The 19,046-nt window shown below is 40.1% G+C and overlaps 1 protein-coding gene across 2 annotated transcripts in view; it reads right to left on the minus strand.

Moving 5' to 3' along the window:
- Positions 1-8,517, minus strand: part of FRMD4A (FERM domain containing 4A) — a 578,005-nt gene extending 569,488 nt beyond the window's left edge. Inside the window, exons 1-2 of one of the 2 annotated variants that reach the window (XM_081154205.1) lie at positions 8,157-8,517; positions 7,627-7,751 (exon numbers count right to left, since the gene is read on the minus strand). In XM_081154205.1, the coding sequence (XP_081010331.1) occupies positions 7,627-7,671 (45 nt within the window). In that variant the 5' untranslated portion in view covers positions 7,672-7,751; positions 8,157-8,517. The remainder of the gene's footprint in view (positions 1-7,626; positions 7,752-8,156) is intronic. The other variant, XM_081154207.1, reaches the window with a different exon arrangement.
- Positions 8,518-19,046: the final 10,529 nt, after the last annotated feature.

The following is a 19,046-nucleotide window of genomic DNA, read 5'->3' on the forward strand; positions in this document are numbered from 1 at the left end:
TGGATGGTTGTTTCATATTATTTTACAATAAAACAAATAATTGATAATACTTACTGTGTTTACTTTGGTCCAGAAGCAGTGCTAAGTACTTTACATGCACATCTCATTGAATAATTGTGTGGTAACTATCATTATCCCACTTTCTAGATGAGACTGTTCAACCTAGCATAAGTGATTTAGATGATTGTGCTTCTCCATTTATATTTATTTTGAGGGAAATTGAACCTATGAGTTAGAGTTCACAGATGCTTTCCCTCCCTGATTGGTTTTATAGGAGCCCTGTAGTGGTATATGTACAAGACACAAAGACCATTGTAATAGACTCCAATTGTTTTTGCCTTGCTATGTCCCTTCCCCTCTTCCAGTAAAAGAGTTCTTTTCCGTTTGGAATCTGCCCTTCCTTCTCTAAGTAACTCAGGTAGAGTTATCAGCCAGTTGACCCACCTCCTTCCTCCCCACAGGTCTAGATGTAGAAACCAACCTGCTTGATCAGGGAACCCATCCCTGGACCCAGCCATTGACCTGGGACAAGTCTGTTATTCAACAGGGCCAAACAGGTGGTAAGAGATGGCCTTCAAGGAAAGTCCCACTCATTTATCTGAGTTCACTAACTCTAAGGACAAGTAACCCCAGAGCTGCTGGGGGGCAAGGGGTCTGCCAGAGCCTGAAGTCAGCACAGAGCAAAGTAGAATCAAGACATGGGGAGAAGCAGAGAAACAGGGTCCTGACTTTGTCACCTGAAGTCCTTGATCCAGCTTTTCATGGAGCTATTTCATTTCTTGGACTTTCTGGTTACATCAGACAATACATTTCCTTCTTTGCTATTTTGAATAGGTTTCTGTCACTTACAACCAGAGAAACAGATTAAACATAAAATGAAATAAAAATATATTTAAAAAACAAAACCTGAGAGAGCTGGTTTGAATGTCATTGATTTCAAACTCCATCCTCTGAGACAGACAAATATATACAATAAACACTAAGGACAAAAATTACTAACATCAAGATTTCAGATATGCCCATTAGGAAATTATAGCTCAGAAGGTAGATAATTGAGTTTAAGAAGGATTTTAGCTACTGAATTAGATGAAACCATAACATGACATTTCCCAGATAATTTTTGATAATTATGCTATTTTAAGTAAACCAGAAACATAAATTATAAGAACCAGTAATACCCATAGACTGAACATCCAGGGCCCTTGTCCAGTGCTAGAGGTGGTTATATCCCTTATTCTCACATAATTATTATTCTCTATGCAGTGGTACCTCGGTTTTCAAACATCTCCATTGATGAACATTTTGGTTTACGAACACCATAAACCGAAAGCAAATGCTTCAGTTTTTGAACACGCCTAGGAAATAGAACACGACAGGGCTCCTGCTGAGTGCAAGATCCTGCGGCCCAGCTGTCCACTGCTGGTCCTTCAGTTTTTGAATGTTTCAGAACTCAAACGGTCTTCCAGAAGGGATTACATTAGAAAATTGAGGTACTCCTGTATTTCCATAAAAGCCTCCAGTATCACATTTTTTCTTTCTTTTTTTAAAAAAAATATCTTTATTGATTTCAGAGAGAGGAAGGGAGAGGGAGAGAGATAGAAACATCATTAATGAGAGAGTCATTGATTGGCTGCCTCCTACACACCCCCAACTAGGGATCAATCCCACAACCCAGGCATGTGCCCTGACCTGGAATCAAACTGTGATCTTGTGGATCCCAGGTTGATGCTCAACCACTGAGCAACGCCCAACCGGGCTCCAATGTCACATTTTCAAATTTATGCATTAATCATCATGGAAACCTGGGTAGTATCTCAATTTCATCACCAATTAGCCAGGTCGTCTTGGGCAAGGCATTTACCATCTCTGGGTCTTAGCTTCATCACGTAAAAGAAAGATATAGCAACCATCCTGCTTGGCTCGTAGAGAACATCTGTGATACAACATGTGCAAAAGCACTTTAAAAAATAGTGGGATTGTTTTTATCAACCCAAGAGCAAAATTCCTCAAGACAGAACTCAATTTTATCCTGTGCCTTTTGCCAACTGGGATCTGGAGAAAGTCCTAGATCTTATCAGAAATTCAGAATAGACACCAGTCAGAAGTCAAATGTAGAGAAAAATTAAGTTATAGTCATAGAACTAGGACCTTGGTATCACCTCCAACCTGACTTTTGACCATTTCGTTCTTTGTCACCTATAGGAACTCCATCCAAACCAGATGACTTTCTACCTCCCAAACACAATCCAGACCCTGTTGTAATTCAATCACTCTCCTCACCTCAAATCTGCTCTCTTAGCTCATCCATCCCTCAACACATTACTTAAACACAAAGAACTAGTTCCTCCATGCTGACAAGCAGTGCACTCCAGGGCTTTTGAACTCAGAGCACCCAGAGCTCACGTGGTGATGGGTTACACATTGTCTTATTACAGTTTCTACATGATTCTCTGACATTGTCCTGTGAATTTCTTTTATTATAATTTCCAGGTGTCTCTACCTCATCTCTCCAATTAGATGGTCAGTTCACTAAAGTCAGTGACGGGTTTGTATTCTTCTTGTACAGAGTGGATGTTTAGCAATTTTTTTTGTTAATTAAAAATAAAAATGTCCAGCCTGGCCAGGCATGGCTCAGCAGCTGAGCGTTGACCTAAGATCCAGGCGATGGGCGTTTGATTTCCGATCGGGGCACGTGCCCGGGTTGGGGGATTGATCCCCAGTCGGGGGCGTGCAGGAGGCAGCCGATCAATGACTCTGTCATCATTGATGTTTCTATCTTTCTCTCTCCCTCTCCTTTCCTCTCTCTGAAATCAGTAAAGATATATTAAAAAAGAATTTATGAAAGAAAAAATAAAAATGTTCAAATGAGGAAAATGGCTGAGGAAAAAAGGACCTATATAAAACAAATGAAATAAAAGAGACAAAGTTATAGGACAGCAGGTTATCGATTGGAATCTATTCAAAATAGAACAGAAAGCTAGTCTATTCAAGAGGATCTCAAAACAAAATTTATCCAAATATTATACTTTTTTAAAATTCAGGGACTTAAATAAGAAGTATCAGTGAAAAAGAAAAACCCCTTAAATATACCTCCTCTGTTGATAGTATTAGCTAAAGATTTAAGACAAAATTAATTTTTTCATCATTAACCCTAAAAACTTAAACACACCAACTTTAATCTTTGGCTTTGTTGAACTTTCTTCCATCATATATAAATATTTGAATTGGGTGATCAGAGTTGTACGAAAGGCACGTCTTCCATCAGGCAGTACTCAAACATCACTGACTGGTATGGGAAATGGGTTCTTGCATGGTTTAAGAAGGAGTTGTCAGCTTTTAATGCATCACTAAAATTTTAATAGAAAGTATGGTCAGAAGAAAGTGAGCACATTTCCTAGAAACACACAAACTTTTAAGCATTCTTACTGTAAGCATTTTTTGAGTGAATATGTTACATTTCCACATACCTGTACAGCATTAGTTTCATGGCCTCAGAAGTTTGGGACTGTGCTGGCAATGGATAAGGTAGCCAGGGAAAATTCCAACAGTACTAAACAATGACTTTGACTTGGAGGGGAAAGAGAGAGAGAGAATACCAGAAATCTGAAATCAAATTTTGGGAATGCAAAAAACCTTCAGGATAATCTAATTCAAGCCCTTCATTCAGTGAAAATAATCATCCACTAATTCTCTAACTTATGAATTAGAGTTTTTACATATTTAATTTTCCTATTGTAAAACATGACTCTTGGCAATTTCTTAGAAACAGAGTCCAAGAGAACAGGACCTTGAAATCACGGCAAGTCTTTTATGGTTGTAAGTATATTTCTTCTTGCTAAAGTCAAACCAGATTTCTTAAGCCGGACCTGTGGTATTACTTTTTGATTTTATATTTCAATATGGAAAATAATAATGATAAACAAGAAGATAGGGTTAGCTGCCTAGAAACGTGGAAAATGCAAAATGGCTCCATAGTGAGATCCCCTTGAGGGGCTGATCCAGTGTTAGAAGACCCTGGTAGTCAAGTTCTCGAGCTTTGATGTGGTATCCAAGAAATCACTGGCTTAAAGTCTGAGGACCTCAATTTTGAGACTTTGAGCCATCAGTTTCATTTGTGTAACCATTGCTAGGTTCCCAAATTCTGATTATTAATGTGGTGGGGTTTTTTTACTTAAAAATATGGTTCTTGAAGGGATTAAATGAGATAATGTATATAAAACACTTTGCAGAAAAGTATAATTGCATTATTACCTAGCCAGTTAACTTACATTAAAATCTATTTTAATCTACTTGTCTGAGCTTTCAGAGCCAAAATGTCATACTACCTCTATAACCTCTTAGCTATGCATCTCTATCCTGTAATTAAAGAAATGATCAAGAAATCCTCTGCTCTAGTATGTTCCAACCCTTGCATCAGTCCTCAAAGTCACATGGCTTCAGCAAGGGACACACAGCCAACAGCTTTCTGCTCTACTGTCAATCACATCAGGCTGAAGGCTCCCATCGGTGTGGTGAACACAGCAGTATCTTTTCTTGCTTCCCAAGATTTCTGCACAGATGGGCTTTTCCATGCTTGTGAGGCTGTCCCCATCACCAGTACCTGTCCTCTCTCGAACTCCACCTTTCACCATTTGAGGGACTCCATCTTACTTGGGTGTTCATCACCTCCCGCACTAACTCTGCATTGACCGTGTCAGTGAAATCCTTCCACTTCAAGACAGTCAGCAGGTCCTCACAACCTAGGACCTTCTCAGATGCCCAAGCCCTGCACCAGCTTGGAGAGGCACCTTAGGGACTTCTCAAAGGTCACTTACTCTTGTCCAACAGAATAAATCAGGATCCTGTGGGGTAGGACTCCTGAAGCAGAGTATGAGAAAGCCCTAATGATCACCCATTTCAATAGATAATCTGAAACATATTTGCCCTGGCATTAAGGCCATATGGATGGAAACAAATTCCACCATCTAACAGCAACACCGTTCATGTGCAAGGGTGCAAATAAGACACAATGCTGAATAAAGTCTCAGAGTTGCCTACCAAGGAGCTCTGTCCTAGACACCATTCCTAGTGTTCTTAAATGGTGTTTAACAGAGCTGAAAGGGACCCTAGTGATGAGTATAACACCTCAATTAGCAAATGACATAATTAAGACATGAAGAGAGGAAGTGATGTGTCCAGGAGCACACAGTGAGTGTCAGAGCTAGGAAGAGAGCACAGGGTCTCCACCTCCAGACTCTGTTGCCCCTTCCATAACCAAACAAACACATTCTGCCCTGATTCATTAGAGTCTACATTGAATATAACTTCCATCTGCCTCTTTTTCCAAAAGCAAGGGGCATGGCCAAATGCTCTCCCTGGTTCCCTGCAGCCCAGTGACTCTATGGCACAGAACAAAATTGCAATCAGGCCACTTGATATCAACATGCCCCCGGACTGGGTGTTTATGAGCTGCTCCTGCTCTTGCTCTTACACCATGCTACTTTTTTCAGTTCAGCGGGCACTCTGTAAGTACTGAGATCTGATTGGCTGATTGATTAGCTAATAAGTAGCAATATTTACAGTTTCCTTCCTGAACTCAAACAGCCAAAGCAGCTCTGCTAAATGACCCCTTTTCCTTCCTTCTTTCCTCCTTAACTTGCCTATAAACTTTTAGACTCATGCAATAGGTCAGGGAAGCAATTACTTTGGGGTTTACCCTTAAAAATGAAAAAAGCAGTGAAATCCATAGGGGAAAATCCCCCTAAACCAGTCACGAACCAGAAAACATGTACCAACTCCAATTACACACGGCACTCCAGGCTTCTGCAATCTAATGGTCCATCAGGGTTTCAAGAGCGATTTCCAGGCTTCCGAGAGAGATGTACACACAATCCTTTAATCCAGGCAGGAGGTGAGCACTAGGGAGAGATCTGAGGGCAGAGGCTGCTGACAATGGAAGATAAATCCTGAGCTGCAGAGACCTCCAGGACAGCAACCATAATATTTGGGAAGCCCAAGGACAGGAGAACAGGAGGGTGTATGTAGCAGGAGCAGCTGGACCCAGACGCTGAGCTGCATTCTGTTTGGGTGCTGAGGATTTATCCTTAGTGCCCAAATAAAACAGACACTTATCTGAGTGCTCGGAAGCACGGGGAGAATTCAGAGCAGAGATCTAAGGCTAGCAGACCCAGCTCTCCCTGGAACTATTTTTCAAGAACACATTTTTTTCTCTATGTTAACATATGCAGGATTTACGTCTATGTGACCATGTTAGATAATATGCACATGCATACTTGCATGTGAGCTCATGCACTTATATTTCCTGCATACAACCCAGACTCCCAGTTTCCCAGGGGGCTCCTGGTCCTCGTGAATACGCACAAATACTCATCAGAGCCTGTGCGTCCACTTATGTGACCACAGATGGACAGTGAGGACAAAATGGCATCAGACAACAGAGTTCCTGAGGGAAGAAAGACGAGTAAAGGGTAATTTCTCCAGAAGACAGCTTTCACTCTTCCCACTCCTTTTCCCTCAGTGAAATAGAAATTCCCCAGAGGCTCCGGAGACCTCAGGCACTTCAATGGCCTCTGTGGCCTAACTGGCATTTGGAGGTAACTAAGATATCTGTTTCTCTTAACTTGACTGACCAGGCCACTGGGGGGATTGGATCCCCACTCGCTTCCCTTCCAAGTGGCCTTAATAAACTCAGGAGACCATGCGAAGCCGCATTTCTCCTTCTCAGTCAGAAAACATAGATCAATATACACAGCAGAAGCATTAGGCTTTGCTCATAAAATCTTCTGTGTAACTGTTAGAACATTCCCACGCCAAGCTGACGGGGGCTACTTCTGCCCCCCTCCCTCCCGGCCCCCGCCCGGCTCCTGAGGATGGGGGAGGAGCCACAGGACAGCAAAAGCAAACTCTGAACCAGCGTGGAGCAAACATCAACCAGGTTAAAACAAGGCGATGCCACTGTCCTTGTTTGCTTAAATGGCCTTAATGGGATGGACCATGTAGAGTGGCTTTAGGTAGGTAAGTGGCCCACACAGACAAATGCCTGGACAAGGCCTGACAGTGCCCCCCAGCAACTGCTGTTGGGAGATGAGCTTCCTGGAGCCCCAGAGTCACAAAAGGTCACAGCAAACCACCTCAGCTGCTTCTGTAGGGAAATCTGAGCAGATCCGTGGGCACCTTGAAAGAAAATCCTATTCAATTGCCTTGTGGGCAAAAAATTCCACAGTTGCCAAGAGAAGATATAAAAACACACCAAACAAACACGATGACCTCAATTTAGAAGCAAAAGCTACGGGGGAAAGGATGCTGAAAGCCTGGGAGAGGCGTTGCTGGGAATCTATTTCCAGGGGCTCTTAGCACCTGTTTGCAGGCACATCTCTCAAAATAGCATTAAGCAACAAGTTTCAAAAACGGCAAATGTAATGCTTCTTTTCCCTGAGAGTGCTTTGTCATGGCTGATACTCTTTACCCAAGAAATCATTTCAAAAGAGCCTGCAGGAGAAAGCAGAGCGATTGCTAACATGCCCGCAGCTATGGCTGCAGCAGCAGACCACACAGGGGTGCAACGCCGAAGCCGCAGAGGCTGGAGCAGGGCACAGCCTGGGCCCCACCTCCTCCCGCAGCACTCACCATCAGCAGGCTGAGCGCAGAGTCTGGCACCAGCTGCACTGCCATGGTCTCCGATTCCCATGCACCAGCACTTCTGCACAGTCAGTTCGCCTGGGCCCTGGTGACTGCAAAGCATCCACAAATACCTGCAGAAAACCGACCACAAATCCAGACTCAGGGTGCAAAAGGCTCAAGATGAAGACAGGCCACATTTCACATGAGGTGGGGGGCGGTCAGGGGATGTTGGAAAGAAGGGGTGGGAACCGGGCTTAGGAAGGAAAAAAAAAGGAGGAAAGCTGCAGGTTATTTAAAGGTGAGCCCTGCCTAGCTGCGCCAAGCTGCTCGAGCACAGAAACCACATCAAACACAAATATAAAAGCTTAGAATACACAATTTTTAACTGACACCTTAGCCTTAGCGAAACTCTTCTTTTAACTGACAATTAAAATAAAACGTTCCCTATTGCAGATAAATCAACCAGCCCCAACCCCCCTCCCCTTCTCTGCATCTCTCAGCAATTCTGCTGCATAAACATGAATGTCACAACCTACCGCTTGCAAGCAATGTGGTCAGTGTCTTCTTTCCTGCAGAAAGGTGTGTCCCTTTTGCAAAATCAAGTATCTGGCAGTCAGGGAGACAAGCCTGACCACCAGCACCAGGCAGTCACTGGAGATCAGCAAATGCCCTCGTTATAACTGAGTAGGAAGTCAGTTATGAGCTGACCTCTTCCACCATCCCCAAATCTACTTTTCTTCCCCAAGTGGACTGGAAAGCTTAGTTCCCGGTGGGGCTGATGTACTTCCGAGGAACATGTAATTACACTGCCTGCTCTGTTAGCGTTCAGATCTCCCTGCCTGTACCACATGTACGCAGAAGACAGACACCCTCTACCTCTCTCCCTCCCTTCCTCCCACCCTCCCTCCCTCCCTCCCTTCCCTTCCCTCCCATCTCTCCACCAGGCTGCCTGTTAGGAATTTTGAAGGAGCCTCTCTAGCTCAGGGAGGCTAATTTGTAGCAAAGGACACTGCTTAACACAAAAAGGCAAATTAGCCTTGAAAATCATATCATGCAGCATTTTCCTTGGAAGATGTCACTGGAGAGGAAAAAAAAGGAAAGGAAGTCTGCCCAGTCTTGTTACTTAGCGAGTGGCTCGAAAGATTTCCCAGAGTCAAAGATTTAAGAAAATAAAAGCATCTTGTTTATGAACACTGCCAAGCTTCCATCTTTTCATGGATAGAATTAAAAATAGCCATTACTGATACTTACGGTAATCATTTTTCCTGTCCTTTTCTGATTTCTTCTTTCATTTACCTGCTGTAATGACTCCCAAAATTCCTGGAAATGAATTAGACCACCATGTAAAATGTAGAAACACAAGAACCAGCTTCTAAATAGAAACCAGGGGGAAGAAATTAATAGGCTTTAAATGTTGCCATGGACAAATATAGGTTCTGCCCCTGCATAATTTATACTTTTAAAAGTGTTTATTCGATCATCACAGTGCTTGACACAAAGTAACTGCTCAAAAATATTCATTCATTGAATGAAAAGGTTCCGCTCTCACTGTTTATCCTGTGGTGGTCCATGTTGTGTGACTGAATTCTAATGCCCTGACCTCGGGAAACTCTGAGAGTCACTCCCTACTCTTAGGTGCTTGAAAATCACAGCAAGGTTGGAGTCACATGGGTGTAGCCCTGTCCTGAGCCATCAGAACATTTTGGACTTAATGGAAGAATTTTTAAAAATTAATAATAATAACAATAGTTTAAGGAACACATCTATAGCGTTACCTTAACCTTGCAGATAGGTTTCTAAATGTATTCAACTGATCTTGCTGAGTGCCTACTATGGGCAGTACTCCATGGTAAGCTCTATAGAAGACACAAAGCTAAGTCACACTCCCTGCCCTCATGAGCTTTTTATCTCTTCGATGCAGTTACACCAGAGATTCATTTCTGATGCAAGATAATACATGATAAATGTTATAAAGTGACTTAAAAGCAAAGTTGGGGCTGCACAGAGCAAGGAGAGTTTACTTTTGGCTTCAAGGACATGGTAGTGTTTGAGCTGGCACTTGAGGAATAAGCAGAATGTCTTTTTTATGACTTCTGTTTTATAATTCTACTTAGACTATGTGCTACTACAGCTTGTGGATGCCAGAGGAGAGAGGGTATGGCCCGCAGAGGGCTCAGCAGGAGCAGCACCTGGTGTGGAGAAGCCCAGGACACACTCAGGGTAGAGAAGTAGGCCTGAGAAAAGTGTCAACCACTGACATCAGGCCTCAGCACACCCGCCTTCCTCTCTCTGTTGCTCTACTTGGAAGGCCTCACCCCGAATCTTTGCCCAGATTCCCCAGACCAAACCTGCAGCAGGCCTCACGTGTGAAGACATTATTGGGAGGTGCAATCTCACAGCAACAAGAGTGAGGGAGCTGGGAAGGTACATGAGGGAAGGGATGAGGGTGGGTACAAGGCAGTGATCTGGTCATAGTGCAGTTGCTCATTTGCAAGGAAGAGCTTCCAGGGTAGACTATTACAGGGACTAGTCCATCCAGGAGAGGAAGAGAGAGGGAGTTACCAGCCTACTTTTGCTGTTTTGCTGACTCTTGTTGGTCAGATTGACTCCATAGGGCATGGATACCCTTGCACTTCAGAGTTCTGTTACCAGCTCCTCCAGGCAGCCTTGAATTGAAAGGCATGGCGTCTGAGCCCAGAAATGGAGGCAGACAGGACAGCCTTTGCAGTCAGTCAGATCGGACTGGGCACTGGAGCTGCTGAGGCGTCTTCCTCAGAGCATGTTATGGAAATTGTCCCAAAGTCTGGCCCACACCCTGGAGGAGGTGGGGATGGTGGGCAGGACTAGGAGTTGAAATGACAGTGGCAGGACGTGGGTACCCTACCAAGCGAATAGCTAATCACAGGGGCCAGGAAGGAGCCAAGCAAATTTGGAAGGTGCATGAACTGAGTCTGATGAAAGTGTATGTATTTACAAAACGTTCAATGTCAAAATCCTCCATGAAGTATTTCTGATTTTTCCATTTGGGCATTTATATTTACTTCATCTGTACAACTTTAAGTCACTGTTTTATTATGTCTGTGTTTTTTTATGACAGTTATTCATTTTTCTCTATTGCCCATCTACTAGAGAGTGAGCAACTTGATGTCAGAACTAGGTACCGTCTGTTTCTGTGCACTCCTGAAGCTTGGAGCACCAAGCTCAGACAGCAGTAGATGCTCAATAATATTAAACTGGGCACCAAGAGACGCTAAAATGTTAAATATAAAGAGGAAGAGGCAAGGACAGCACCCAGGGAGGGTGGTGCTGGGTAGAACATGGGAGTCAGTGAGGAAAAGTAGCATCTGACAGAGAAGAAGGGGTCAGAGGAGGAGGGAAGCCCAGAATTCCAGTGATAATGGTGCTTCCACAAAGATGCCTGGAGCTTTTCGTTGAGCTACGAACACAGAAATTAAAGCGCAAAAAATTATGGAGAAATTTGTGAGGAAGGGGAATTAATTAGTAAAAAATAAACCCTCATCAAAAAAAACACACCAGTGAGATATGAGCTCTCCAGGTCTTTTCAAAACCTTGTCCAAGAGCAATCAAGATCACAGAAGGAAGAAGGTGTGGGGACAGCAATCCTTTCCTTTGAGTAAATAAATTCCGTCCTTGGCTAACCTCACCTCTCAAGAAAGTGACATAATTCCTTTCATTGTAGCTCCTCCCAAAAGCTCTTCAATCGGAGGGCTGCTCAATGACACACCCACCAAAAGCCACTACAAAATAGTCATTAAAAACTTCTTTCAATATGAATCTGTTGTGAAGACATTGATCATTGGGTCACTCGCACTTGCCTGTATAAATTGCTCCCTCTGAGAAATGTCTCTGGGAATTTAGCATGAGGGAAATGTCTGTCTGTTCTGAGGCAGCCTGAGTGCTGGGTGGCGTTAGCCTCAGAATCCCTGCCGTGCCATTTTACTGTGGATATCGGGATGCCTATCCTGTCATTCGCTCTGTGCCACAAGGGTGAGGTAAAAGTCAAATAAAATGTTATTATACCTTTTGTTGAGTTGCACACAGTAGGCTAATGCCCCTTACATCTCCTTTTCCTTCCAATAATAAAAATAAGGAACTAATCACAGTTGGTACATTTGGCTGCCAGAATACCCAAAGCCCAATTTTACTTTCAATTAAAGCAGATATTAGCATAGCTGGCACTATTACTTCCCTGGTTTTCCTCACCTTCTTTCCTTCCTTTTCATTCGTAATGTAACTGTCTTATTTAGCAGGCGTTTTGTTAGTAAGCCATCTGAAATCCTTGTTTGGAAAGACGTGGAACATAAACCATTCTTTAATGTATAAATAGCTCTCAAATAAATTGGGCACACTGTGGAACATTTTGCAGCTACTAAATGGTAGTTATGAAAACTATTTAGAAATATGAAAACTGTCTGTCTGAACTATGATGCTTATTTGACCATGAAATGATACAGCCACTCTAATTACAGCCATGTAAATATTTGTATTTTAAGAGTAACAAGATGGAGTAACAGGGACGAAGGTCACCCCCCCGCCAGAAACAAACAAAAAAAATGGGTAAAATATGGAAATTAATACTTTTCCAGACACTGGATATAGGACAACCAAGGACAATGATTCATGCATGATAAGCCTTATAGTCATCCCAGACCATTGCATTAAGAGTGCTTCAGGCCACGGAACAGAGAGGGGAAGCCAGGGGGAAACAAGTGGATTCACTAAATGGAGGAGACAGAGCCAAGAGTCAAGGGAGACCAGACTGGGTAGAGTTCACAGAGCAAGGCACACAGAGCACCAGACAAGGGACAGATACAAAGAGAAAGAACTTCAGACACTTGTAAAGGGGCCCCCTTTGGGTATTCAGCTGAGTACTGGCCACCACGTGCACAAGAGGAAACTATCTGAAGCTGGGGAAAGAACCACCTAAACGAATTAGAGAGATTGGTAATTGGTGCTCACACAGGGCCAGGAATAGTGCCCGTTCCCACCAGCCAGAATACAAGGCTTCATGATTCATGGTGCATTGGGTAGGATGCTCACAAGGTTCCCTCCTCAGGAGTGAGGAATAATTAGCCATAGACTGATCACTCCCCCGTGTCTGCTGAACAAACGTGAAAAGAAAGACCTGAAAGGATCAACCTGTTTCTAAGTAACTTAACTGTGATCCAAAACAAAGTTAAAGAGTGTTTAAGAAATGCAAAAATAGTCAGCATCCAACAAGGTAAAATTTACAATGTCTGGCATCTAATAAAATTTCCAGGAATGCAAAGAAGCAGGAAAATAAAGCCACTAAATACAAGATAACTTAATAAAAATCACTGAGAACTAACACAGATGTTAGAGTCAGCAGAAAATATCAAAACAGCTATTATTATTTTATTTATATGTTCAAAAAGTTAAGTTGAGACATGAAAAATAGAAAAAAGAACCAATGTGAACTTCCAAAGATTAAACATTACTCAAAAACGAAAAGGTAAAAAACAAACAAACTCACATTTGTTGGGATTAGTGGAGATTAGACATTATAGAAAGAAAAATTAGTGAACTTGAAAACATAGAAATTGTTCTAATTGAAACAGAGACATTAAAAAATGTTTAAGTAAAACAAACATCTGTGAGCTGTGTGACAACTCCAAGCAGCCTAATACACATGTAATGTGTTTCATAAAATATATGATATGCGAGACATAAAATATATTTGAAGAAATAATGGCTAAAATTTCCCCAAACTATATACTGAATAAATTCTAATCATGAAGAAAACTACAAGGTACATCATAATCCAATTGCTAGATATCAGTAGCAAAGAGAACATTTTGAAAGCAACCACAGCAGGGCAAATATATGTCCACACAGAGGAACTAAGGTAAGAATCATTAACCCTTAATAACAAGGATACCAGAGCTCTGAACACAATTTTAGAAAATAAAATCCAACAATGTATTAAAAAGATAATGCATCATGGTAAGCCAGGGCTTATACTAGAAATACAAGGTTGATTTAACATTCTAAAAGCAACCAGCGTAGCTCACCATATTAATAAACTAAAAACAAACAAACAAACATACAAACAAAAATCACATGATCAGTTCAATAGGCACAGAAAAAGCAATTGACAAAATTCAAATCTATTCCTAATTTTTAAAAATCTACAAAAAAATTACAGCTGTTATCATGGTCATTGTGAAAGATTGAATGCTTTTCCCCTATAATCAGGAACAGGGCAAAGATATCTACCCTCAGGACTTCTCTTAACATTATTATACCAGATATTCTAAACAGTGCAATAAGACCAAAAAAGGAAATAAAACCTATTCAAATTGGAAAAGAACAAGTAAAACAGTCTTTAGTCACAGCCAACCTGACCTCTCATGCAGAAAATCTGATGGAATTTATTTTTAAAAAGCTACTAAAACTAATAAGCAGTTTAGCAAAGTTGAAGAACACAAGAAATATTCAAAAATCAATGGTACTTCTATACACCAACAATGAACAATAAGAAATTAAATTTAAAATAAAATATAATTTATAATAGCATTTACAATATGAAATGCTTAGGAATAAATCTGACAAAGATATAAAAGATCTGTACACTGAAAACTACAAAAATCCTGAGAGTAATGAAGAGATATACTGGGCTCAGGGATCAAAAAACTCAATGTTATTAAGGTATCAATTCATACCAAACTGATTTACAGATTCAACAGAATTTCAATCACTATCCCATCTGGCTTTTATTTGGGAAATCAACAAGTTGATTTTAAGTTGATATGAAAATTCAAAGGACACAGAATCACCAAAACAACTTTGAAAAAGAAAAGCATCATTGGAGAACTAACACTACCTAACTTCAAGATTTATTATAAGCTTATAGTAATCAAAACAGTGTAGTATTGTCATAAAGACAAATAGTTCAACAAAACTAAAGAGTCTAGAAAGTTACCCAAACATATATAGACAACTGATTTTTGACTAAGTACAAAGGTAATTCAGTCAAGAAAGAAAAGTGTTTTCAACAAATGGTGCTGGAGCAATAGGGTATCCACATGCAAAAGCATGAGCTTCAATCCAGTCCTGGCAACATATGTAAAATGTAATAAATTAATTGTATCATAAACCCAATTGTAAAACATAAAACTATATAAGATTTCTAGATAAAACATGGGAGAGAATCCTTGTGACGTTGGTAAAGCAATAATGTCTTAGATATGCCAGAATCCATAAAAGAAAAGATTGGTAAATTCTGCTTTATTAAAATTAAAATTTCTATTCTTTGAGAGATGCCATCAGGAGAATAGAAGCACAACCCATAGAATAATAGCAAATATTTGCAAGCATATTTTTGGCATAGGTATCATATCCAGAACATATAAAGGCCTCTCTATACTCAATAATAAGAAAACTAACAACCCAACGAAAAATGTACAAAATTATTTGAACACACACTTCACCAAAGACTATAAATGTATGACAAATAAGCCATGAAAAGGTACCTCTCACATGATTAATCATTAGGAAAATGCAAGTTAGAATCGGAGACACCACAACACACCTATGAGATAGCTACAGTTCAAAAGACTGACCATACCAAGTGTTAGGCATCATGTGGAGATCTGGTGGAAATGTAAAACTGTATACCTACTTTGGAAAACAGTTTGGCAGTTTCCTTAAAAGTTAAACATACACCTACCTTATGATACAACCATCCCAAGAGAAATGAAAATTAATGTTCGTACAAAGACTTGTACATGAATGTTAATGGCAGCTTCATTTGCAATAATCAAACCCTGAAACAACACAAATGCCCATCAATGGGTTAATGTTTGAACAAATTATACAGCCATAACTGAAATCCTATTCAGCAATAAAAGCGAATGAAGTACTGTTACATCAACAACAAGGATAAACCTCAAGAATATTATGCTAAGTGGAAGAAGCCAAATGCAAAAGACCACATACTGTTTACTCCATTTATAGGAAACACACAAAAAAGGTAAAGTGGATTAGAGGTTACCTGGATAGGAGTGACTGCAAATGGCAGAGGGTCTTTCTGGAGTAGTGGAAGAACTCTTGCACTGGCTTGTGATGATGATTACACCATTCTGTAAATTTACCAAAAGTCATTGAACTATACACTTAAAATGTGTGAATTTTACTATATGTAAATTATACCTTTAAAAAACTGGGTTGTCTTTTAATTTGATTTGATTTGATTGTTAACAGTATTACAGATGCCCCCCAATTTTCCCCCCTTTCCCCCCATCCTCCCAGCCCCTGCGTTACTCGAGGCCTTTACCACACTATTGTCTGTGTCCATGGGTTATGCATACATGTATATGAGTTCTTTGGTTAACCTCTTCCCATATCGCTGCTTTCCCCTCTGAGGTATGTCAGTCTGTTCCATGCCTCCATGTCTCTGGACCTAATTTGGTTCATCAGTTTATTATGTTAATTAGATTCCACTTACAAGGGAGATCATATGATATTTGTCTTTCTCTGACTGACTTATTTCAGTCAGCATGATACTATTCAGGTCCATCCATGCTATCTCAAACAGTAAGAAATCCTTCTTTTTTACAGTTGCATAGTATTCCATTGTGTACCACATCTCTTTTATCCACTCATCTACTGATGGGAAGTTGGGCTGTTTTCAGACCTTAGCTATTGTAAATAATGATGCTATAAACATATATACTCTTTGTTGGGTGCATATGTTCTTTCTGACTGGTGTTTCAGGATTCTTACGATATATCCCTAGAAGTGGGATCACTGGGTCAAACAGTAGTTCCATTTTTAATTTTTTGAGTAAATTACATATATTTTCCATAGTGGCTGCACCAGTCTGCATTTCTACCAGTGGTGTACCAGGGCTCCCTTTTCTCCACATCCTAGCCAGCACTTGTTTGTTGATTTATTGATGGCAGCCATTCTGGCAGGTGTGAGGTGTCATTTTAATTTGCATCTCTCTAATGATTAATGACACTGAGCATTTTTTCATGTCTCTTGGCCATCTGTATGTCCCTTTGGAGAAGTATCTATACAGTTCCTGTGCCCATTTTTTAATTGGGTTATTTGTCTTCCTTTTGTTGAGCTGTATGAGTTCTTTATATATTTTGGAAATAAACCCCTTATCAGATGTGTCACTGGTAAATATGTTCTCCCATACAGTGGGTTCCCTTTTCATTTTGATGATGGTTTGTTTTGCTGTGCAGGAACTTTTTAGTTTAATATAATCCCATTTGTTTATTGCTTCCTTTGTTTCTCTTGCCCTAGGAGATGTATTGGTGAAAATTCTGCTATGTGACATGTCTGAGATTTTGCTGCCTGTTTTCTTCTAGGATTTTTATGGTTTCATGACTTGCATTTAAGTCGTTTATCCATTTTGAGTTTATTCTTGTGTATGGTATAAGATGGTGATCTAGTTTCATTTTTTTGCATGTACCTGTCCAATTTTGCCAACACCATTTATTGAAGAGACTGTCTTTACTCCAGTGTATGCTCTTGCCTCCTCTGTCAAATATTAATTGAGCATAATGCCTTGGGTCAATTGCTGGGTTCCTGTTCTTGTCCATTGATCTATATGTCTGTTCTTGCACCCGTACCAGCCTGTTTTGATTACAGTGGCTTTGTAGTATAACTTGATATCTGATATTGTGATCCCACCAACTTTGTTCTTCCTTCTGAAGATTGCTGCTGCTATTGGGGGTCTTTTTTGGTTCCACACAAATTTTTGTAATATTTGTTCTAGATATGTGAAATATGCCATTGGTATTTTAATAGGAATTGTGTTGAATCTATTGATTGTTTTGGGTAGTATGGACATTTTAATTATGTTAATTTTTCCAATCCATTAACATGGTATATTCTTCCATTTGTTTGTATCTTCCTTTATTTCTTTTTTCAGTGTACTGTAGTTTTCTGAGTACAGGTCTTTTACTTCCATGGTTAAGTTTATTCCTAGGTATCTTATTTTTTGTTGTTGCAGTGGTGAGAATTTTTTTTTTTAGTTTCTCTTTCTGAAAGTTTGTTATTGGTGCATAAAAATGCCATTGGTTTCTGGGTGTTAATTTTGTATCCTGCTTCTTTGCTGAATTCATTCATTAATTCTAGCAGTTTCTTGGTGGAGTCTTTGGGGTATTCTGTGTATAATATCATGTCTTCTGCGAATAATGACAATTTTACTTCATCCTTTCCATTTTGGATGCCTTTTATGTTTTCTTCTTGTCTGATCGCTGTGGCTAGGACTTCCAGTACTATGTTGAATAAGAGTGGTGAAGGTGGACACCCCTGTCTTGTTCCTGTTCTTAGGGAAATGGTTTTAGTTTTTGCCCATTGAGTATGATGTTGGCTGTAGGTTTGTCATATATGGCCTTTGTTATGCTGAGGTATGATCCTTCTTTCCCACTTTGTTGAGTTTTTATCAAAAATGGGTGCTGGATTTTGTCGAATGCTTTTTCTGCATCTATTGATATGATCATGTGATTTTTGTCTTTCAATTTGTTTATGTGATGTATCACATTTATTGATTTGCAGATGTTGTACCAGCCTTGCATCCCCAGAATAAATCCCACTTGGTCCTGGTGTATGATCTTTTTAATGTATTGCTGGATCAGATTTGCTAATATTTTGTTGAGGATTTTAGCATCTATGTTCATCAGGAATATTGGCCTGTAATTCTGTTTCTTGTAGTGTCTTTATCTAGTTTTGGAATTAGAATAATGTTAGCCTCATAAAAAGAGCTTAGTAGTGTGCTTTCCTCTTGGATTTTTTGGAATAGTTTGAGGAGGATAGGTGTTAGTTCTTCTTTGAATGTTGGGTAAAACTTGCCTGTGAAGCTGTCCAATCCAGGACTTTTGTTTGCTGGGAGTTGTGTGTGTTTTTTAATTACTGCTACAGTTTTATCAGTTGTTATCAGTCTATTCAGATTTTCTGATTTTTCCTTATTCAGTATTGGAAGATTGTATTTTTCTAGGATTTTGTCCATTTCATCCAGTTTGTTGGCATATAGTTGTTCATATTATTTTCTTACAATCCCTTGAATTTCTATTTTGAATTTCTATGGTGTCAGTTGTTACTTTGCCTCTTTCATTTCTGATTTTATTTATTTGGGTCTTCCCTACTTTTCTTTTTTTGTTGAGTCTGACTGGTGATTCATCAATCTTGTTTATCTTTTCAAACAACCAGCTCTTGGTTTCATTGATCATTTGTATTGTTTTTTTAGTTTCTATGTCATTTATTTCTGTTCTAGTTTTTATTATTTCCTTCCCTCTACTTACTCTGGGCTTTTCTTGTTCTCTTTCTAATTCTTTTAGTTGTAGGGTTAGATTGTTTATTAGAGATTTTTCTTGTCTCTTGAGGTAGGCCTATTAGGCTATGAACTTCCCTCTCAGGACTGCTTTTGCTGT

The sequence above is a fragment of the Miniopterus schreibersii genome (assembly GCF_964146895.1).
Source record: "Miniopterus schreibersii genome assembly, chromosome: 1".
Lineage (NCBI taxonomy): Eukaryota > Metazoa > Chordata > Mammalia > Chiroptera > Miniopteridae > Miniopterus > Miniopterus schreibersii.